This window comes from Pelodiscus sinensis, chromosome 14 (assembly GCF_049634645.1).
Source record: "Pelodiscus sinensis isolate JC-2024 chromosome 14, ASM4963464v1, whole genome shotgun sequence".
Lineage (NCBI taxonomy): Eukaryota > Metazoa > Chordata > Testudines > Trionychidae > Pelodiscus > Pelodiscus sinensis.
Genome location: NC_134724.1, coordinates 26,908,132 through 26,932,489, shown reverse-complemented (window position 1 = coordinate 26,932,489; position 24,358 = coordinate 26,908,132). Strand labels below are relative to the sequence as shown.

Below are 24,358 nucleotides of genomic sequence, written 5' to 3'. Positions count from 1 at the left end.
ATAAGATTGCTGGGTCTGTGGGTAATGTGGGAGGGACCTGACTCCCCACTCCCAGAAGGGGGGTGGCCTTGAGTGGAAGGATGGAGATGGAGCAGCCAGCCCTCCTCCTGCCCTCAGAATGGTCCAGAGCATATTGGCATGGGGCACTGGAGTGCACAGCATGGTTCTCCAGGGGAGATTCTAAAGGGACGAGAGCTCTAGGCCCTTTACAATTCTGGGCCCTTCTCCCCTCCTCATCGGCAGCCCTGCTGGGATTGCAAATTCTGTGATGAAGATTTTATTAACATAAGCAGACCTACAATGCAACTAATACGAGACTGCGTTCCTTTTGGCAAAACTTGGGTATTTAGCAAAGTAGGCCGCAATACTGCCAATGTTTAATACTTGAGTAATTTTATACATGAGCTGTCCAATTAACTCCAGTGTGACTCTTGAAAGGTCAAAGGTCACTTGTATGCAACAACAACAACAACAACAAATTATCCATTTTTGTGCTGTAGAATAGTATAGCCTAGGGGTGAGATTAGGGGCTCACTGTAAATACTTAGTAAGATTCAGTCACTGAATTTACAGTCTGAATAGGGAAGACAGTGCCATGGAAAGCAAGCAGAGGAAGAGAATGGAAAGCCCTTGCTCAAAGTCCCATAGCAAATCTGTGGAGAAGCTTGGAACAGAAGGCAGGTCTCCTAAATCCTAATTCTGTGTCCTATCCACTGCAGGACCTGGGATCTAGTTTGTACTAATACACATGCTAAATAATTCAATATTTAGAGTAAAATGGGAAGTAAGCAGGAATGGGAAACACCAGCTGGTGTTTTAGCCTTTCTATTTGACCGAGAGTATATAGGTCACAAACAAACTGCTTGAACATATTTTACAGGAGAAAAATCTCATTTGGTGTTTCATAATCTAATAGATTCGCTTTAAGAAATACATATTCAGTGGCAGTAGTTTATACACTGAGTTATGTACTTGTGTAAAAAAAAACACACACACCATGATTTTACAAGATATGCAGCAACATGTATCTGCACAGCAGAGGAGCATTGATTTTTTTAATCCTCCTTTCACTGTTCAACACTGTATAATCATTACAGATTATTTTGCTTTCAGAAATATGACGTCCATGTCATATTTTAAACTGTCCTCTTTATTTCCTAATTCTGTCATGTGCACCCACTGAAAAACTGCTACGTGTTAAACCTCCCTGGTCCGGCGCCTGCCAGACCAGGGGAGGTCAATGCCACCTAGGACTCCCCTTTCCTCCCACTGCCTAGGGCTCCACTGATGCCAGAGCCTCCACTTTCCCTGGCTTCTCCACTGCCCTCATTTCTACCTGCTGTCCCCTGCTCCCCTTTTCCTCTGGCAGCTCTGCTGTTCCGGTGGCTCTGCAGCTCTCCCTGTGGCAGCAGCTGGGGGCTTCGCTGCTCCCCTCAACCCCTGTGGTAGCTAGAGGCTCCACTGCCCTCAGCCTCTGAAGACTCCATTCTCCCATTCCCCTAGTCTGGGTGAACTACTGGCTCCAGCCTGCCGGTCTGTCCCTGTGAGTGTTCCCACAGGGTCCCCAATGATGCCAGATGAGGGGTGTTACCAGTTAAGGAAGTCCAGATTAGAGAGGTTCAACCTTTAGTAGGCACCAAACACAGCATTTTAATAAATGCAGGCTTGCTTTATTACAGTTCTCTGTGGCACTGTGTTATGCCCAAATTAGTATTTGACAACTATAAATACAACTTTCAATTGTCATTATACATAGCTCTGGCATATCTTATATTTGATATTAAATGTTACAGGGAGCACAATTCTTTATTTAACCTTAATGCATTTTCAGTTAAAAAAAATAACAAAAGAAGCTGAAGTATTTGGTGTTTATGCAACTTTCTGCTATCAACCAAGGTGGCACACAAATGAAAACACAAACAATGATACACGTCTACTGCATGCAGAATATTAAGAATTGTCAGAGTTGCTTAAATGGGCTCTGTTGGCTCCATCTTCCTCAACATTGCAAAGTTCAGTAGTGAATGGTCATTACCCAGTTCATTATTATTTGTCTTTGTAAGTCCCCCATCAACTAACTGTCTAGGTGTCACTGTTTGTTCTGGGTGTGCCATCCTGGCCTGCATTGTGAAGTTTGTGCTCTATGGCCTTGCACCTTATTGATTTTTTTTTAATTCCTAAATTGAAATTATTCTGGAGTTTGGGTTTTCTATAACTGTGGGGACATTGTTCTCTGTGATCCCTATACCCAAACATTTTGTGGAATATGTATTTGCAGCCTTTATATACACAAATCTACTTTAGCTTTGTGACTGTATTTAGTGCTTCTGCACTAAAATAATTTCTTCCAAATTATTTCCAAGTTTCCTTATTAAAACTCATACTTGGTTCCTTATTGAAAACCACTTACTTTCTGGTTGTTACTTCAGCAATCACCTGTCAAAAGTTAACATTATTTAACACAGAGCAGTAAGCTGAAGAAAAGCCCCCACAATTCCCCACCACCCATTTCCCATATATTGAGAATACAAGATAACCGTGAAAACTGTTAATATGCTCTGATTTTTAATGGTTTCTATTCTGCATAAACAAATACCACTAATGAAAGACAACGACCCAGGATCAACTACTGCAGTCTTTATAGAAGCAAAGTTTTCTTCAAGTAAGGACTAGAGAATTTGACCCCTAGACAGCAATTAATTTTTCCACAGGGACAATTTGACCACATAACATACTGTATATTATATTACTTATAGACATTTTAGTGTTCCATGTAGTAGTCATGAATTTTCACTTTTCTCAGGGAGCCAAGCAAACCATGACAGTGCTATATGATTCATTTTGTTTCTTCTTGCTACAATTATTTCTGTCTCCTGGGCCATCATTTTGCCAATTTCTCTGTCACTTTCACAGAAATACTATAAAATTTCTGTTCATCCAAAACACAGCTGTCAAAATCATCTTCCTTGACTGCATGACAGCCTTTAGTTCCTAACTCATACCAAGCTATGTGGTGGAACTTCTTAATAGAGAGAAGAATAAATTAGGTTTCACTATCACCAAATTAACATCTATTTTGAATGTTTAAATGTCTCAGGTCTACAGTTCAACTCCCTGGATCCTTCTTATTATAGTAAATTGTGAATTTTTAAAATGCAGCCACTTTGTATGCTGCATTATTTTGAAGAAAGCAGAATCCACAACCAAAGGGGGAAAAAGCATCACTGTTTTTATAGTTTAACACTAATAAAAGGGTAGATATAAATACATAAATCTAGACAATTAAAACTGAACCCAAACTAAATAATCACAAGAGATATTAGCATAAAAGCCAGAACTTAAGTAAATGCAGGAATATCATATTAAAAGGCATTAACTATTAATAACTATCTTCCTAATTGAAATAATAAACCAGATCCGAAATTTCAAAAGGGTTTTAAAAAAAGGATGCTGCTTGACCTTTCTGTTTAAATGACATGACCTCTAGGCTCTATCTCATCTGTATATTTTGTGTGGCATAGGCAAAAATTCCTATCAACAAGTGTTTTTTAAAAACAGGGATCCTAGTTCTCAATTAGAACTAGTATTATAAAGAATTAATCAGATATTCTTCATCCACTATAGCAGAGTCAGAATGAGAAGAACACTTTGTATCAGGTTCTCCATGCAGAGATCAGAAAACAGGTGTTACTTCTTAGTAACTAACCCAGTCTCAAAGATTTATTGTAAAAGTTCTACAAGAAGTGGGTCCTTTGATACTTTTGTACAGTGGGACAGAATTCTTAGATAAAGTTTCTCAAATATATATTGTAAATTACAAATTCAGTACAAAGCTCTTAATTAGACATAGGCCACAGATTCAAAATCTGGATATAAGATCTTGATTTCTAAAAACTCAGGTACATTTTAATCTAGAGTTTTTGTTTGGGTCTATTACACTTTTACATTAAAACATCCATTTCCCTTTACTGGGAGCTACTGCTATGAGATATTATGCATAGCTTTAGCTGTACAGACCTGGGAGAATACTCTAACTCCTTGTAAGTTAGTTAAACAAGTATTAAATTAGTCTGGAACCTAACAGAGAAATAATATTTACAATTTAAATATTGAACATGTTTTTCTTCTGGCTTGCACTTGCTTAGAGAGCATATTTCTCTTAAATCACATTAGAGGCTGTAAACTGCAAGGACTCCCACTGAAGCCCCAGGGAATCTCACTGTGAATCAAGGGCACTATTGAGGCAATCAAGTCATGTCTCATCAGTCACACAGATGACTGCTGCTATTCAAAGTGCTCTATCACAATGCTTTCTGTTCCCCCACAAAATATGTAAAATTAGCACTCTCAAAAATTCTGGAAATAAATGTTGGAGAAAAATGAAAATTCTATTATTCTTCATTGTCAACAGTGTAAGAACTCACTACTGGAAAGCAGGGGCAGCCCGTGATTATAGGCAGACTCGGCCACCGCCTAGGGCGCCCGATGATGACATCAGTCCATTGACGGCCCTGCAGGCGGGGCACCGATCGTGCATTCTGCCTAGGGCGCCAGCTGCTGCAGCCGGCCTTGGACAACTCCTTCTGGAAAGCATCACATGCATCTGACGAAGTGGGTCTTTGCTCATGAAAGCTTATGCTCCAATAAATCTGTTAGTCTATAAGATGCCACAGGACTTCTCATCGCTTTTGCAGTTTCAGACTAACACGGCTACCCCTCTGATACTGGAAAGCCTGGGGCTTATAAAGGAAGTGACAGGTAACTAGCCTGGTTTCTCTTAGCCTTCAGTCCTGATTTTACCATCATAGCCACAGAGGCAGGGCCCTGACAATTGCAGTGGAGCTTTGTGTGGCCATGGTGAACCATCTCCAGCAAGTCAGAGAAAATAAGGTTTTTTATGAATGTTCAAATATATGTACTTTGAACCTTTTAGTTATTAACCAACCATGACATGAAATAGGCATTGTATCTCTTCAAACGCGCCTGCATTATTCTCACAATAAATTATTTCATTGTTAGCTTAATCTAAAAGGTTATCTATTAATGTAGAGTTGGGAATTTAAGAGGTTTTTAATTCAAGGATTTTTGGGTTTGGAATATCCTTAAGGACACAGCTGATGTCTATTGCTATTCATTTTCTATTTTTGAATTGAGGAGGAGATTAGTCGTCATTTTCTTAGCTGTTTTGCTTTTGAGGAAAGAGAGGTTTCTTTTGGTTTTTGGTTTTTAATGTACCAAGTGCCGTTTTAAGCTATTACCTTTCAGGTCTTGCCACTTAGTCAAATCTGATCACATCCAAATCCAGTGTATTTCGTTTCCTTAAATCCCTCATTCTTCATAGAAATTTCCAAAGTGTACTTACTGGTTCAAGATAGGTGTGTATGCTGTTTTATCCTCATCGATGATGGTGACCATTAGAGTAATCAGCTGGGCCCAGAAATCCAAATTCTTAGTGGTTGGTCCCTGCTCTTCCCGAGGAACTTCCTGCTTCTTACCCTGTTAACAAAATTTAGGGAAAATATCTAAATTTTATTATTTCAATTATTCATTGTTGCTAAGGAGAGAGAGAGAAAAAGACTGATGGCATAGATCACTTTGTTACTAGTTCAGGAAAGGACACTAACATGTGTTACACTTTAAGCACATGCCCAAATCCCACAAATTTAAACATATTCTTAATTCCTTTGCATTTTAATCCATTCCTATCTAATATTTAGTGTTTTACTAATTCACAACCTACTGAGTAAAGTGTTGTATCAGACATCTGGGAGCAGCAATGTGGAGCATTTCTTAATATACGATTATGATTTGTTGGCAATAAAACAGATTGGTGTGGAATTAAAAACAGAAATCTATGTATCTTTCTGAAAACTAAATAATCCTTTTACATTATTAACAAATCTGGCAAATAATAGAGTTTATATTTCCCTCACCCCTTATTTTGACCACTATTGCCTAGCTGGACCTATCAGCATTCTGTTGCTGAAATAACTTTAATTGACAATGTCGTCCTTTTTGCCTCACTCAGTTACACTTTCCGAAAGTGTACTCTGGATTTAGCAAATTTTAATCTAATCTCCCAAACAATGGAACATCTCCATTTTTAGCTTTTCAGACACCAACCTGTACAACAAAGACCCCACATTTACACCAGAGCCAATAAAAATAAATAAATTGCAGAAAACCAAGTGACAAAAAGTTGCAAAGCTATGAGAAAAGTGCATGCAAACAATGCCTGTACTTTATAAATCGCCACTAATTAACCCCTAAGTGAGACACAATAATTGTGAACAGATTCAACGGACATACTTTAAAGAGCTACATGTGACTATCCTGCCTGAATAACCACTGATATTGGTAGGAATCGCTTCCTTTATTTGCTGGTGTATGCACACACGAACACACATATTTAGTGCTTGGCTTCCTTACTTTTTACCTCTCTCTTTCTCTGTTCTCAGTGTTCATGTGTCCTGCATTCCCTTCCCGCAACCTATGCAAAATAATACTAATCAAAACAATAAGCTTCTATGTCCACTCAGTCCAAACACCTAGGCAGAGGCGCATCCTTACAGTTATGTTAATTAAACAGTAAGAGTTCACATCTCTGAATCTGAATTAGTCATAATTAAATCTATAACAAGGTTTCATCAAGCTCATATATAAAGACAGAGAGACAGTTAATGCTACAGAGAAAATAATTGTGAATGATTAAATATATGTACATTATATCTTTTATTTCTTAACTATGACAACATGAAATAAACATTGTATGTCTTCAAACATAGCTTTATTATTCTCATTATATATTATTTCAAAGTTAGCTGATGCTATAAGATTATTTATTAATAAAGAGTTGGGAAAGGCAGAATGGAAATTTTAACAATGTGTAATAATAATTAATTTGCAGCAATCTTCATGATATATATTAGAAAAGAATCATTAATCACTGTTATGTACACAGCTGAACTTCAAATGTTCAGAAGTCTAATGTGACTGAATTAAAGGAAATGCTTAGTAAAATTTACAATGGTTGGTGTGACTCATATTACAGCCAACTTGCAATTGCCCTGCAAATGGAGGAACTTTTAAAAAAGAGAAAGGAATATCCATGCATTAATTTCAACACTGAAGTCTTTCACCTCATGTAGATTACACTTTCATTATAGTGCCCTGTATTTTTAATAGTAGAGATTTATTTCTAGCACCATTCTTTCATAGTGGCATAATATCTTTTACTCAAACTAAATGAAAAGCAGTTTTACGATACAGAGCTATTTCACATTTAGTAGGGAAAATCCATTAACACATTTCAATAACAATATTTCAGATAATTCATAGCAACATGTAGCTGAAACAACCCTTTGGCATTTATGTGAAAATTCTATGTCTCAATACACTACAAAGGTGTTTGGTCTCTGTAAAAATAGCATCAAGACTATTTGCCATGGGCTTCTCTGGTACAGAAATAGATTGAAATTTTAAATTAAGTATTACTTTTAGACATTTAAAGATTTGTTTACATTAAGATGTTAGCACACAGAAATTTCCATATACTGAATTAATGAATCCTAGATAGCATAGGACCAAACAATTACTACTCCATGTGTTACAATCCAGCAAGGATATACTATTTCAATAAATGTTGGATGAAACAACAAAAGCGTTTAGGTCATATTTACATAAAAATGTTCATTTTCATATGAATTATTGACACACTGTATAATAAACACTTGTCAGAGAGTGTAAGAAACATTTCTAAATGAGAAAAATGATACTATGTTTTAGTGCTGTAGTTGGGAATTGAAGTACCACATCAATAATGTCCTTGCTTAGCAAGTTTAATTCAATGCTGCTCTGCTCAAGTCTAGGTTCTGGAGACATAAGCTCAATATTAGCGTGTCATTAAGGGTACGTCTAAACTACGTCCCTCTGCCGACAGAGGGGTGTAGTTTAGATGTACCCTAGCAGTCAAATAGTACAGCCTCTCATTAAATGGGAATGCAAGTAATGTTTTCCCTTCTGCATGCTCTTAGAAGACATTGGTCTGTTGTAATTTTGCTATTGTAAGGACAAATCTAGGGCTTACGCTTTATCTTCATATCTATTTAGTTCCCTATAACATGCATTTTTCCTTTTTAGAAAATAATATCAAGTAGACTTGCTTGTATAATACACTAATGGACTAGCAGTCACGGGAGATACCTTTTTGAACATCAAGATTTAATTTGTATAAAATTAACATGAAAAAATTAATTACTAGAGTATAAACATGGCTAAATAGTATGCTCTCCTAACTGATATAGGAAAATCTATATGACTAAACTAAAAAAAAGTTGCTGTAACAGTCTTACTCACAAATCTCCTTTGGTTATGCAAACAACACACAAAAAAGAAGCTCTCCTTGGGAAAATATAAATCAAACCCAACATCAGGAGATTGTGCAGTATTTGATTTATAATATCACTGAGGTGCATAAAGAACCTGAGATATCTCATATACACTGGTATACACTAATGTGTATACCCGTGTTCCTCAAAGTGGGCTGCAAAATCACTTTGAGAAACTTAGTAACTGATTGGTCCGGTGTGTTTATTTACTGTCTTATATTGGCCCTGGTTTGCTAAGCGTAGCCACAGGAAACAGTGGCCCAGCTCTGAGGCTTCGTGGCCGCGGAGCCAGTAAATAAACACACCAGAGTGGCCAGTTAGCAGGTTTCTCAAAGTGGTTTCATGGATCACTTTGAGAAACACTGGTGTACGCTGCCTATCATTTTAGAGAATAGCATTGTTATTAAGATCCTACTTTTTCTTTTAACAAGTTTAAAAATGTTGAAAGAAACGTAAATCCACAAATATATCAGGAAGACAACATCCCTGGTCCATAGATATTGTGCACCATTTAGTGACTCTCTTAAATGAAGAGTTTTCTAAAGTTGCCTTCCTTTCATTTCGAGGGATATATTACTTACTGAATGAGTTTAAATCAGAAACTTCTAGGGCAATAAGCAATGAAGGAATTTTTTTTTTTTTGGTGCTGATTCCAATCTCATAATAAAAGTCTGTCAAGTAGCAAAAGCTACAAGATATTAATGAGTAACATCACCATCAACAATGGTATCTTGGAAGTGCCAAGGCACTAGCCAGGCATGTCCAAAGTCCGGCCCGCGGGCCAATTGCGGCCCGTGTTCCGGTTTAATACGGCCCCACAGGTAATTTGGCAATATCTATCTTTTATGGCCCCCAACGAATCCATATGTATTGAGATGAATACATTGTAAAATCTCAGTTAATGTCAGTTGATCTAAATCAGTTATAAATATATTTGGACACAACATGTATACTTGGTGTTATGTTCCTGTTCATATTTTTTGAACTTAAAAGTTGACAGACAACCTTTATTACCAATAATATGTAATGTACTTTACAATGTTCCTGACATATATTTCAGCTTCCTGGATTTTTTTTTCATCTGGCCTTCAGATATGAAAGGCAGAGTGATTTAACACCTGTTTAGATTTGTCATCCATGTGACGAAATGAAAAGTATGCTGTTTGCAATAAACTTTGCATAAAATAGTTAATTTGCATTTAATTTTAATGGTTCAAAGAATGTCAGGCAAAATGGTCAGCCCTCACGCATGTTCACTTCATCAAATCTGGCCCTCTTTGAAAAAAGTTTGAACACCCCTGCACTAGACAAATAGGAGGAATAGGAGGAGGAAATACCATAAAAAGATGTGAAATGGTCTTATGAACACAAACATGCATAACTCAAAGATGCTTTGAACAAATTGCCTCATGTAACCTATCAATCTTAATGTCTTAATCCGCTGGATCTGTTTATCTTATTTTAGTGTATGTATCATTCTTGTGTATAAAATTAGACCTATGGTGTATGGTTTATGGTTTTTAAATGTGCAAATGAAAGCCATCAAGGGTGGTTCCAAGGCTAGAACACCTCAATGTCTGGGCAATCATATGCAAACAGCCTTTTGTCCTTAAGTCTTAGCAGTGGTGGGTCTTAGGAGTCACATCAACTACCTAACTGGTAGGGACTTGTCAGGCAGCTCCCCATGCAAATGTGAGAATCTTTACAAGGAGAAGCTTAGGAGCTTCTTTGTCTTTGGGCTGGCTGGACACACCCAAGGGAACGAACCAAAGCCCCAAGGGTGAGGAATAGTCCTAGTTTAGAAGGCTTGGCTGAAAAAGAAATAGTTTTAGGGTGAGTTTGTAATGAGTTTGTAATAAGTTTGTATTGAGGTTTTAGTGTAGAATTAGCTAAGCATTTTCTGTTATTTTGAGTTTGTAATCTACTTTGCTCTGACTGTTCTTACTTATTACCACTTAAATCCTACTGCTTAATAAAAATCACATTTATTTTCTATCAAGCCCAGTGTAAATAATTGTTCCCTGCGGGGCAGGCAATCAGTGTACACATTCTTCCTTTCATTGTTAAAGGGGGCTTACCTAAATAATTCATATGGAGTTCTGATCCCATTTGGGGAGTGGTATCTCAGGAAACTGAGCTTTAATCTGCACTTTCCTTAGGCCTGAGGTAATTCAGTGTCTGTTTGTATTGCTTCTTGGGGGGAGGGGATTGATCTCAGCTTGGTGCCCTGGCTGAGGGAGACCAAAGGAGCTGTCCCAGTAGGACCCGGTGATGAGAAGCCCCAGAGAGCAGGAAGGTGAGTGGCAGTGGCCTTGTCAGCACCTCAGGATGCCCCTTTTCCTCCCCTCCCCTTGTGTCTTCTGTGACCTCACCTCATCACATACAAGTTTAGGAGCAACACTCCATAATATGTGCTGATACCCTGCTGAATGTTGAAGTAGTGAAATGTACTGAAGTTTTAGAATTATCCTTAATATAAAATGTTAATAGCAGATATGGGGGAACTTTGGATCTTATTTTATACCATCAAATCTGAAATAAAGCTTCCATCAACAATGCAATATTATTAGCACTATAAAATACGAATATGAACCACACAATGATTGCTTTTCACTATCTTCTCTTGCACTCAGAAGATGTTGGGTTCATAATTAGAATCCAGTTTCTGCATTAGACCAAATTGGTGACAATTAAAGCAATCTATTAATGATTTCCACTAATAAATTGTCAATAAATCCCACTCATTCATCTGTATCAGTGGTTCACTGCTGGTCTGCAAAGCCTTTGTAAATTTTGTAAGCATAGAGAGATGAATTACGCAAGTACATTCTCTTATTATATTTCAGCTAATGCTTAAGCTGTCACAGGGATATGCCATAAAAAATGGGAAGGAGATCATCACAATTGTCAATGGGATGAGAGGTGGCCTATGAGATGAAAACTTTTATCAAGATGAATTACAAAATGAAAGAATTTAGAAACCCCTTGTGAAAGTAGAAAGAATTATATTGTAAGAGAAAGATGAATTATACTGTAATAATTGAATAAGTTGAAGGAACACTGTCTCTGAACAGGAAAGAGGAAATTATGTTAATATTGTTAATGTTGTTTGTAGGTATGCAGATCAGAGTGCTAGCCAGGTATACCTGGTGTAACAGGAAAAGGAAACATTAGGTGCTAGGCAAAAAGTAATTGAGATAACCAGGGAGATATGGACAGGAGATTGTTGTGTGCTTGATATGGAAATGAAGATACTTGACTACCTCATACTAATCATGTGAAGTTTTGCCAACTTTTAATCTTGTTAATTTGGCTTTCTTTTGACTGTATAAATCAAGGGGTTTGAACCTTATATGGTACTCACATTTTCTGGATGTATTAGCAGAGTGGCTTTGCTAATAAACAGAGTGGTTGGACAAATCTGTGAGTCCCGTGTCTGACTTTGGCAACCTGTAGGTGCAATATGATTGACTAATGCTTCAGTGTATTAGTGTGAAATTTTGAGTCATTTTCTCTTCATTCATTCAGAAGTTTTATATCATCATCATATAAATACAGTACAACATAGAGGCACTGAAGCAATGGCACTAGATAATCTTGTCTCATATTACAGATCCTCAGTGTTTATGCCCAATTATTTAGAGCAAGGTATAAAACTAATAAGCTCAATTTCTTAATTCAGTTAGGAATATAACTTATATATACCGGCTCCAAGATTCCAAAAATTCTCTCAATCAACAGCCTCTTTGTCTTATAGGTGCACCATTGATTTATATTTAAGCTGGTACCCAGAATGTTTACTCGGGGTCATAAATATGATCTATAGGCATTAACCTCTATGGTGCATTCTTTAAATTATGGGTCTTTATTTACTTCTGTACAATTACTGACAGTTATAGGGTTGTACGTGGAATAGAGGCTGTATAACCAACTCTCTACAATCACATAAAAAAGCCCAGTTACAGTATAATGAGAATAAGAGTTTGAGAAAAGTTATTTGCAACATATTAACAAAGAGTAAAATCCTGGCTTCACTCAAATCAATGCCAACATTGCTATCAACTTCAAGGTGCTAGGATTTCACATGTTCTTGGAGAAGAAAATCAAATTATATATCTTGACCAATATAACCCCAGATTATGGGCCTGACTCTTGCAATCAATACCAGGTATAGTGCTAGAGCTTTTTAAATTTGTTCATACCAAAAACCTCCCCACTTACTATTTTTCACACTTTTTTTAGTAGCCCAAGCATTCATTGCTTAATTACACATTTCATTTGAAGATTAAAATTATGTTTTCTTGGAAAAATTAGTAAAGAACTTTTATACAGAAAATTATCTCTGAGCACAAATCATGTTCTTCAATTAGAAGTTATGGGCTTGATGCACAATTATGACAAGAAATGGAATGGCCTCTGTGACATGAGAAGTCATGTGAAATGATCATAACAGTCCTTCTGATTTTTTTATGATTCTTTTGATGTTTGTACTATGGTAATCTGAAAGACAGCAGGTATTCACCATAATGAAGAAAAGAATGTTTTTCACCTAACCAAATGTTCCTTCACCTAGCAAATGTTTTGGAGGGTCAAAAAGGGGTCATTGGATTGAGTGGAATTAAATTAATTTAAATAGATTTTAAAGAAAATTCTTTTGTTTTTTTATATTGGAACAATCAGGTTCAGAGGGAGAAGAGAAAACAGACTCTGCTGTATCTCATGAATGTACTAACAGTAGTGTAGAAAGCACAACCCATAGGCATTACGCTGATGCGCCAGGTACAATACTACTGTGGCGTACAAATGAACAAGTCAAATACTAGCCATGCCTATGTAGAGGGGATAGAATGGAGGAAAAAGAAAGCCCCCTTAGCTCTCAATTCCCTCTCCTTCTCATGCATTATAAGCCTCACATTGCTCACTGTTCTATCAAATCCCCATTCCAGAAATTGGGGGAGGCTTTGGTCTGTTCTCAAAGTTTCTTTAGTACCCAGACACCTAAGTCCTGATTTCAAAAATGACATAGGCATTTAGGAAACTAATCTTATTGAAAGTCCAGAGGACGTGGTGCCTAAGTCACAAAAAGGAATGTACAGTGAAAGCTTTTTTATCTGGCACTCATAGGAATGGGAGTTGCTGCTTAATTGAATGTGCCAGATAACAAAGCTTATTGCTCTGCTCCCGCCCCCTACTAGCAGATCTAGTTCTGGATAGCTCAAGTCAGGCTGAGGGGAAAGGAGGCATGTGCTGATGACATCAGCCAGCAGGGCCAGCCGTCAGAAGCCCTGCAATGGCCAGCTGTACAGGTGGAAGTCAGGTGTGTGCGCCTGAAGACACGGCGGTATTGTGGCTGGGGATAATGCCGGTTAACAACGCTTTCTGGTTAACTGAGTGCCAGATAAAGCGTTCACTGTATATACTGCAATTGGAGGTGTGATTGCTGCTATCCTTGGCATATTTGCACTACTTTTAATCTAGTTAGTATGGCTAAAACTAGAAATAAAGATGTGACCGCATGGGTGTCAACATGGGGCGATCACTGAATGTCCTGTATGTGTATTTGTGGTCCTCATCTATGCTGACTCTGCCACATTTTCACAGCTAGTTTAGTTGTGCTAGCTGGATGAAAGCTGGAGTGTATATGTCAAACTCTATTGCAGTTACACCTCTGATTGCAATGTCAACATACCTGAGGGTCCCTTTGAAAATTTCACTCAGTATGTAACATATTAACCGCTATTTCAAATGACCACCTTATTTGTATGAGTTTGACAGAAAATATTTACAAATTCAACACAAATTGAATAACTGATTATGAACATGTCTCCAAAAATACACAGAATTTCAATAACAGTCTCTGATAGTTGTCAGATACAGAAAATGTCAACATCTTTCTGCTAGTAAGGGATATTAAATCCTTTGTATTGAGCTAAGAGCCATTTGGAGAACAGGGGCAGGCTGATTGCTTTTTACCATTCTCACCAGGTGAAGGAGGCTGCCAAAAGAATTGCTGAAGTGACTGCAGAGTTTGTGAGCTACAGCCAATTCTTTTGTTTGCTCAAGAAAAAGATAATAGAGACTGTGGCATATTTATACTCTGCGTAAATGCTTTAAAAACTGCTTTTCTATCCATCTCAGTGTAAGGCAGCCAGCTTTTCCACTCATTGCACAGTATTCATGAGAAAGTAAATGTGTTGCAGAGGCTCCCTGAGGAGCTGAATACACTGCTGCTTGCTAGTCGTTTTTTTTTCTCACCAGAGTATTTTCTCTCAAATAATGAGGCCAATAGGATACCTGCCAGTGAAGATGGGGGATATGTCTGTATATCATGAATTATATAATATAGTCATCATTTGGTTTTTAGCAGCTAGATATGCTATTTCTTATTTCCTGGCACAAAACAGGATTATGGAATGGTTGCATACTGTTAGCAATCACCATGTTGCACCCCAGAAATGCTTGCCATTCACTGGTAAAACTTCATGCTAATACATTCCCTTTCTAACAAACATTTATCAGTAAGGCTATGTCTCGACTATGTTTTTTTTCCGAAAGAGCTTTGTGGAATTTGCATATCTTCTTTCAATCTCACTTTTGAAAGACGATCTTTCAAAAGTGAAAGTAGTCTGGATGCATTTTTTTCAGAAAAAACCCCTTTTTTGAAAAAAAAAAAAAAACACTCTTCCTTAAAAAAGAGGTTTATGCAGGTTTTTTTGAAAAAGGGTTTTCTTTCCTGAAAAAAAAACCACATCCAGACTATTTTCACTTTCAAACAATCCTCTTTCAAAAGTGAGATCAGAAGAAAATTCTGCAGGAATTTGCATATCCTCTTTCGAAAAAAAAATGTAGTTTAGATGTACCCTAAGGGTGCAGCTATACTGCACCAGAGGTCAAAAAAAGATACAAAGTTTGATACACAAAGATAAGATATGCAAAATAAGATACGCAAATTGCGTAGTTTATTTCGATGTTATTTTGAAATAACTTATTTCAAAATTTGGCGCTGTCTACACAGCACTTATTTCCAAATAAATTCGTATTCCAAAATGTCCCTTACTCCTCATAGAATGAGGTTTACAGGGACATCAGAATAGCGAGCCTGTTATATTTCAAAATAACGGGCGTTTTCAATAGACACAGAATATCTATTTCGAAATAGCGCTGCAGTGTAAACATAGACTAAGCGGAAAATCTGATTCTCCAGTGTGGTGATGGGTAGATGGAACAGTGCTGTGGGACAACAGAAGTAATCAAAGGTTTTTGTGAATTCTGTTAACTATTGTTTCACACAGCTTACAAGCCCTCAAAATTCTGCTTTATATGAACTACAAAGGACCTCACATTTAACTTCATAATAGACAGTGTCATTTACTTTTCACTTAAAATTCAGAGAATTACTAATTCTCAGGAAATACCATGGCAGATACCTTCAGTGTATTCCAGTGTATTCTGTGGAAAGAGGCCAATAAGGGCATAGAGCAACCCCTAGACACAGACACACTAATACACAGACACATACACACTATGTATAGTACACAGACACATACCAGGTCAGACAGTATAGAAATATAGCTAGAGATGTATGTGTTCTGTTTCTGCATGAAGTAGGAGCACAAGGGATCAGTACTGACATTGATGATCCATCACACAACCTGTTTTTCAGCCATGAGATTGTGAGCCATCAACTGTCTTGAAGGGGCAAGCAAGCAGTCAGCCACATAAGAACCATCTTTCACTGTTTTGGGCTAATCTGTCTCTCGTGTGTGATGGGGTACCCCCTACATACTGGGCTCAAAAGGGTTAATAGAGCCGTTGAGAGGCTCCACAGAAGTCAGAGGAACAGAGCATCTTCAGTCACTCCCTGGAGCTTGAATAGGGGGAAGGATAAGCTGACTTGCAGGCAGAGGGCAGCAAGTGCTCTGGACTCAGCAGGCAGAGACCCAGGAAGCTAAAGGCAGCTCTTGGAGGTAGCAGGGGTCTGCAGGCTGAGGTCATGAGGCAAGAGCAAAGAGAGTGCTAAGGCTATGGGAAGTGGCCCAGGGAGATCTACTAGGGAGTTGGGATGAGACGCAGAAAGTGGAAGCCAAATACAGGATCCCTGGGTTGAGACCTGGAATAATGGGCACCAGACCTGAGTCCTTCATTATTTGCCACTGAGGAAGTGGCTGGACTAAGGGACTGCAACCATGTCCCGTGGGAGGGAGGAATACAGAGTGTGGCAGAGCCACAGGGCTGTGCTATGAAGAGGACACCATGGTGCTGGGAGTGATTTGGGTTCCTGGAGCAGAAGTGACAGTGGCCAGACATCACCAAAAGAGGATGCACTGACATACAGAGCCAATCCCTAGGGCAGCCAGTAGGAGGCATCACAGTGGCAAGTCAAATTCTTCCCAGAGCCTATCCCACAATTGCATGCACATCCTTATCTGCATCACCTTTAGTGGACTCCTCCCTTTTCTCCCAATTACTGTTTATGAAACACTATACAACATTCCCACTCCTCACTGAGGGTGCATTTACACGGCACCCAAAACTCAGAATAGTTTATTTGGTCATTTGGTGCTGTCTACACAAAACCAAATTTCACAACACAGCACAGTTTTAAGCTATCCCTTATTCCTCGTACAATAAGGTTTACAGGGATGGCAAAATAGCACGTCTACTATATTTCGAAATAGCGGACGTGGTAAAAAGACATGGGGTAGCTATTTCAGGATTCTCTGGTATTCTGAAATAACTTTGATGTGTAGTCATACCCTTAGAGTTCATGTGAAAGTAGTGTGTGCCCAGGAGTGAAGCTAGTCAAGAATGTCTGTGACCTAAGACTGGAATTTGGGGCAGTCAGAGCTAGAGAAGCAAGCACGAGGCCAAGGGTATATGGGTTATTATTGTTGCTTATTATGATTATGGCAGCATACAGGGCAACTGACTACCTACTGCATTTCCGTAGCGTTACTAATGTTAATGACTTGTATGCTTAGACAGAATATTGTATGCTTAGACTCAACATTTGCATACTGGTGGGCAACCTACACAGAAGACCACACAGTAAGTCAGACTCCCCATTTCCACACCAATGTTTGGGAAAACCACTGAAAATGCACTGTTTGAATGATTTCTTAACTATCTGAATCATCTCCCTATTAAATCTAGTCTCCTGAAAATAGTTCTGCCACTTGTGCTGTAATAAATGCTTTTAGTGCCAGTTATTAAAGTTGTGTTCATGTTAGGCATTTTCCATGTAGCTATTTTCAAAATTTTGCATTCTGAAATTATTCCCTAAAATTTGCTTAACATTTATTCTTGCTCATAACTGCACAATTCTCAGATTGTTTGTTTTAATAACATTGCTGCCAGCAAATTAATCCTCTGGAATATCTTCAGAAAATGAACAGAAGGACGAGTGTAACATATCCAAGCCAGAGTTAATTCAATTTTCTCTCTCAGTAAATATTCATCGAATTTTTTTATTTCAGGTGCTCTCACTGCATTCATTGGAAGATAGAGCTTTAAAATAATTGTGTAAGACAGAGGTGTGCTGCCTTATTACAGAGGAGGGCCTTGTATAATACAAGCTTGCATGAGCTAAACAGATTCTCTATATTTTAATATTGATTTATTATATATTGATTTATATTTTAAGTTGGGTTTGTTTGGTATGTAATTAGGTTGTTTTTATACACAGAATTGTCTAGTTACATGCTTCTGTAAACTAAAATTATGTAAACAACAACAAAAAGCTAATGAATCAATTTGTCATTAGTGTACAGAGTTGAAGTTAGCTAAAAACCTTATAAAATGCTCTGGTGGGCAACGTATGGCCCACAGGCTGTAGGTTGGACACTTTGGTGTAAGAGATAATGTCTAATGACAACTGGCCTACCCAGATGCCCTAAAAAAAGAAACTTGGATAAAGGTGTCACTAATTTTCCATTCTTTACAAAAAATGAACAACTATTACATTACTATTTCTTTGGAAGTTCCTGCTAAAATTACTGCCCCACAGTAAAGCAGGGGAGGAGTTGTCTGGTCTTGCCAAAGGAGGATGGCTCTGCTTTATGGCAGAAGGGGAGGGATGAGGTCAGAAACTGCTGCAAAGAGGTGGATGGCATGCAGCTTTGCAGTGCTGAGTCACTGACCCCCAGGATTCTGAGGTTCAAAAGGTATAAAATACAAGCCCAGGCAGGGGAAGCCTCTTTGTGCATCCAGAAAGCAAAGCCAGCACCCACCTTCCCACTCCTTGAGAAGGTGACTATCTGGTGGGTTAGTCTTGCCTTCTTAAGGAGGGCTGGGAAGGAATTTTTCCCACACCAACAGACTGGCTCTGGTGGACTGAGGTTTTTTCACCTTCCCCACAGCAAGTTTCAGGGTTGACACTTCTTGTGAGAAGAAAAGATGGCCGCCCATGTCTCAACTAATTATGTGAGGCCGGGCAGATGTCCAGCGCAAGTACTCCATAGGGAAGGCATCCAGGGACTAGAAAAATTATCTGGTAAAGGACATAAAAGGAGGTAATGGATAAAAGAACAGCACAGAGGAGGGGAGTTGGTTGATATGGCAGGATGCCAAACTACCCCTTCCCCATTCTCATAGATCACCTTAACCCTTCAAAGTCCAAGACATGCATTGGCTGCGGACCAGGATGGAAATTAAGGTGAGTTGATGGAGCCTTGGGTAATGATTTGAAGAAACATGGATTTGCCTACACTGTACATTGTATGCCCCACACATCTATATAATAAAGTGGCGGCCTCATTAAAATTCACATCAAGGGTCTCCTATCCTTCTTTCAGTATACCCAGACAACAGAAATAGTATTGTTTTTTCAAAGTCATGCAAAGGAATGTAAATATTTTAGATGAAGGTAGCATTTTGGTACAATTTGAAGCTGAAAGAAAATAAGACTAATGGAGTTTGGTTTATATTCCATTTTAACTATTTTACTTTAATGGGCTCTGCGTAGAGGCAAGTGCATGTTATATTTAACAGACCATATTGCAGCTGCAGCAGTGTAAATGTTAACAGTGAAATGTGACTGTCACATGGCAAAAAAGCTATGACCCTCAGCAGCTGTTCCTTCTACTAACTCACATTGTTACATCCTGAGCACTTTAATCTGTTGCAGAATAACAGCATGTATAAGCACTTAGTCAAAGACTGCTTCATGATTAATTTATTAGGTACAAGAAACCATGGAAAGTATGAAGCATTTTATGTGAAAACATACGTATTTGACAAAATCGACCTGGTAAACAAATGGACATTTTATGGAACACTTAGAAACCAAATGAGAGCTTAATAAAAACACTCAGGGTGCATATATACAGAACCCTAAAGTCAAAATAAGACACGCAATTTGCGTTATGCAAATTACGTATCTTATTTCGATTGAATTTCAAAATAGGTTATTTTGAAATTTGGCATGTCTACACAGCACCAAATTTCAAAATAACACATTATTTGGAGACATCCCTTAACCCTTGTGGAACAAGGGTTATCGGGATGCCGAAATAGCGCTCCTGTTATTTTGAAAAATACTTTGAAACAATAGATGGCTTGTTAAGACGCGGGGTAGCTATTTTAGGATACTTCCAGTATCCCAAAATAGCTATGCAGTGTAGATGTTCCCTCACAGAATATAGATGGGATTTTAAAAATAAAGGACAACAACAAATTTAAAATAAAATTACATTTTAAAACTAGATGTCAAGAGATGGATGTGTCATAGATCAGCTATATGGGGTTTGAGAGCTTAAATGAATAATAAAGGTTAGTTTTGTGGAGGGGAGGTGGGGACGGGCAGGGGGGCGAATGGAAAGCTACCCACACCCATCCACCTTCTCAAAGCTAAACCTGATAATTGCAAATGTAGATCATGCTTGCTTACTTGTTACCATTTCCTATTAATTTCAGAATCAAGCCCACTAACTCCCCTCCCATCCCTTGTTCTTTTGTTTTTGAAGAAAGTAAAATAAATAAAACTGCATAACTGCATCCAAGTACAAAAAACCTCAAGAGATTTTACTATAAGACTAGTTTCTGAAGATTTCTCATCAGCATTCAGTATAATGCTTATAAGAGAAAAGAGAGAGAGAAAACAAACCAAACCAAGAGAATTGAGCAAAAGAGTAAAATATTACAGCATGAATAGAGAAAAAAAACCATTTTTAATTATGGAATAGATTTTCTAAATTCTTGTGTGTCCATGGATCCCCTTCCAAACTCATGCAAAGGCAGCTTCAACTGGAAATGAATCTGCAAAGGTCAAATATGTATTACATGAGGGTATCTGATTTTATTTTACCAAACTTTTTAAAGAATCTTGAATGCATGTTAGGGTAGAGGGGAAAAAAAGACTAAATCTTTCTCCTCTACTGGAACTCTATGATGTCAATAGGAATTACCCATACCTCAAAGGAGAAAAGAGGGATCTAAGACTACACACTCACTATATTCTATTCTTCTTCTCATAATAATATGGATTTAGCTTGTATTAGAGTGCACTAGAGTCATCTTGTTCTCATTTGCGCAAAATTTCTCATCCTTTTTATTTAGTGGAGCTTGAGAAATAGAGATGCTCTGTTGAGCTGGTCAGAATAAAAGCTTTTTCCATCGGAAAATGCTGACATTGAAATTTAAACTTTTAGTGGAAATGTATTGCTCTGGATTTTATAGAATCATAGAACTGGAAGGGACCTTGAGAAGTCATTGAGTTCAGTCCCCTGCCCTCATGGCAGGACCAAGCACTGTCTAGATCAGGTTTTGATTAAATTTTCATCAGAAAGTTCACTGTGGTGCAAGATGGAAGTTCTGGTCAAAATGAGAGAAAAGCTATGTCTATACCAGAGAGACTCACCCTAGAACAACCAAAAGCCTGAATCAGGCAGAGCAAGGACTAGAAGCTGGGATACCCATATCTCAGTTGAGTGCCCTAAGTAATGGGATATTCTAGAGCCTCTCTTATGTAATCTCTTCTGTGAAAAATATTTAAAAGGTTTATTTTTTTTTCCAACGTGAAACAAAAAATTTAGAAACTCTCATTTCCTGGCCAGCCCATAGCTCTGGGTTATGCTATTACCTAATCATTGCCTATAGCAGGTGTTTCTCTGTTTCTTTTATTTGTGGGTCTTTATTTTCTTTTCTTCATCTGCAGGAAAAACCTGTTTGAATGGCCTGCGGTCCTCAGCTTCTAGGAATTTCACAAGTCCCTCCCCACCAGTCAGGACATAGTGTGGGTGATAGCAGGACGTGATCCACTGTAGTGATCCTCAGCCAAGCAGACTGATCTCTACAGGGCTGTTGCAGCAAACACAATTTAAAGTAGCTAGCTGGCTTCTCTGTATTATGCAGTGGGCCATTTCTGCTTGCAGGAGGCTCTAGGACTGGAGTAGAAGAATAATCGTATGGCAACAAATTATGATGCTCAGCAGCTGTTCCTCCTACTAACTCAAACCATTACACACTGTGCAGTTGAATCTGGTGGAGGACAAATGCTAGTACAAGCACTCAAAGATTGATTCACTATTCTACATGCAAGGCACTACATTTAGCTGTTTGGAATGGAAATCAATCAACCATATGAAAAAACTTGCACAGATTCAGACAGACATCATCTTTCTATCCAAGTGCAAGAAGATGGACATCATACCCAACATCTTGTTAGTCTTTAAAGTGCTACATAGTACTGTATATTGATTCATTATTAATTGATGAGTCCTAGAAGCCATGGCATGGTTTTTAGGCACCTTTCCCTCTGCATCTCAGGTCCTGCATATTTGCAACATCATCATGCTCTAAAATCGGGCCCTCACATAGCCTTTTATTTGTTAAATGTCCAGTAATTTCAGTATTTTTAAAACCTTTTCTTATGTGCTTTGTTCATAATTTCAATCTCAAGGAAACAAAGAAAGAAAAAGAACAGGCATCTGAGTAGAGGTTTGTACGTTAGAACAACACAACATATTAGAGATTTCTATTATCTAGGATTCACAAATTATACTTAAATGATCTGCAGTGGTCTCAAGGGACTGAATGAAGATCTATGCCAGCTACCTTAATAGGAATTCAAATAATTTAAGAACTTTTTTGTGCCTCTGTGGTAAAAATCAATAACAAACAATGACAGATCAGTTTAAAACTTTTTAAATGAAATCTGGGTTGGTGCCACTTGCCGCATAGAGAGTCACTGTTCCAAAATTCACCGCAGAAGACTAAATTATCTCCATAACAGAAGCAGACTTCAAGGCTAATATCAAACAGAACTGTATCAATGAATCTTATTGATAGAAAATCACTATGGTGCTGCTCTTTGAAAAACATATGCATATTCTTTAAGCATACCGGAAGTTCCATCGATGTTAAGAGATTTCTGTGCATCTCTTGCTCTAATAACTAGAACATACTTCTTCCTGTACATTGTACTCAGTATATTATTTTCAGCTTGAGACATTCCTACTCTATTTAGTGACTGATTTTCTGTCCCAAATGATATCACCATGGCTTCTGAGCAGTCAAGAAAAATAGCTGACACAGCACAGATGGATACAGCAAAATCTGAAGTGAAGTTTAAATATTACAGAAATCTAAGGAGCAGCTATGTTCAAATGTTCAGTCATCTAGCACTTTCTTTAAAAAAATATGATTCTGATTTCCATGAGATTTTAAGTATTTTAGCACATTCCTAAAGCCATTAAAATCATTTGTAAAGATCAGATGCTTGGCCTATGTCACTATTCCCACCCCCTGAAAAAGGCACCAATCAAAGGCCCCAGTTCAACTACTCCACCATGCCTTTCAGTGCCACAATTCTTGGGCACTGCCTAGGTCATAGAGAACTATCTATACTGAATCACAAGGAACCTCTAAGACCAGTAGAATGTACATGCAAGTACAACTGGTTGGGAAATAGGGGAAAAAAAAAGTAACTAGAAAAATAACAGATTAGCTTGAAGATATTACCTGTGAAAGGTCCTTAACTTTCTATAGAGATACAAACACAAATTTCCAGAAATATATAAGTCTCATTTTCAGAAGTGACACAGGCCCATATTTTTAAAGGTATTTAATCATTGTGGTGCTCTGTGTGCAGTACTTAACGCATTTAGGAGACTAAGTATCATTTTCAAAGGGATTTAGGGATTTAGAGCCCATCATTTTGTATTTTTGTTTCAATTAGGTTTTCTAATGTGCATTACTTTGCATTTATCGACAGTTAATATCATTTGTCATTTTGTTGCATAGTCACCCAGTTTTGCGAGATCCTTTTGTAACTCTTGGAAATCTGCTGTGGACTTAACTATCTTGAGTAGTTTTGTATTATCACCAAATTATGCTACCTCTCTTTACCTCTATTCCAGAGCATTCACGAGTATGTTGAAAAGCACTGGTCCCAGTACACATCACTGCAGAATACAAGTGTTTATCTCTCTCTATTGTGAAAACTGGTAATTTATTACTATCCTTTGTTTCCTGTCATTTAACTTCCCTTGCTGAAGTTTAAGCCCATTGCTTCTTGTTCTATCCCCAGAGGCCAAGATGAACAAGTCTTCTCCCTCCTCCTTCTGACACCCTATTAGATATCTGAAAACTGCTATCATGTCCCCCCTCAATCTTCTCTTTTCTAAACTAAACAAACCTAATTCCTTCAGCTTTCCCTAATAGGTCATGTTCTCTAGACCTTTAATCATTCTCATTACTCTTCTCTGGAATGCGGTGCCCAGAACTGAACACAATACTCCAATTGAGGCCTAACCAGCGCAGGGTAGAGTAGAAGAATGACTTCTCGTGTCTTGCTCACAACACACCTGTTAATGCACCCCAGAATCATGTTTGCTTTCTTTGCAACAGCATCACACTGCTGACTCATATTCAACTTGTGGTCCACTATAGCCCCTAGATCCCTTTCTGCCATACTCCTTCCCAGACAGTCACTTCCCATTCTGTATGTATGAAACTGATTGTTCCTTCCTAAG

General features: G+C 38.0%; 1 protein-coding gene across 2 annotated transcripts in view; it reads right to left on the bottom strand.

Annotated features, from left to right (window-relative positions):
* The window catches only part of UNC13C (unc-13 homolog C), a 437,647-nt gene that overhangs the window by 189,476 nt on the left and 223,813 nt on the right, over window positions 1–24,358 (bottom strand). For both annotated transcript variants that reach the window (XM_075897272.1, XM_075897271.1), the window contains one exon: window positions 5,363–5,496. In XM_075897272.1, coding sequence (XP_075753387.1) covers window positions 5,363–5,496 — 134 coding nt within the window. The remainder of the gene's footprint in view (window positions 1–5,362; window positions 5,497–24,358) is intronic.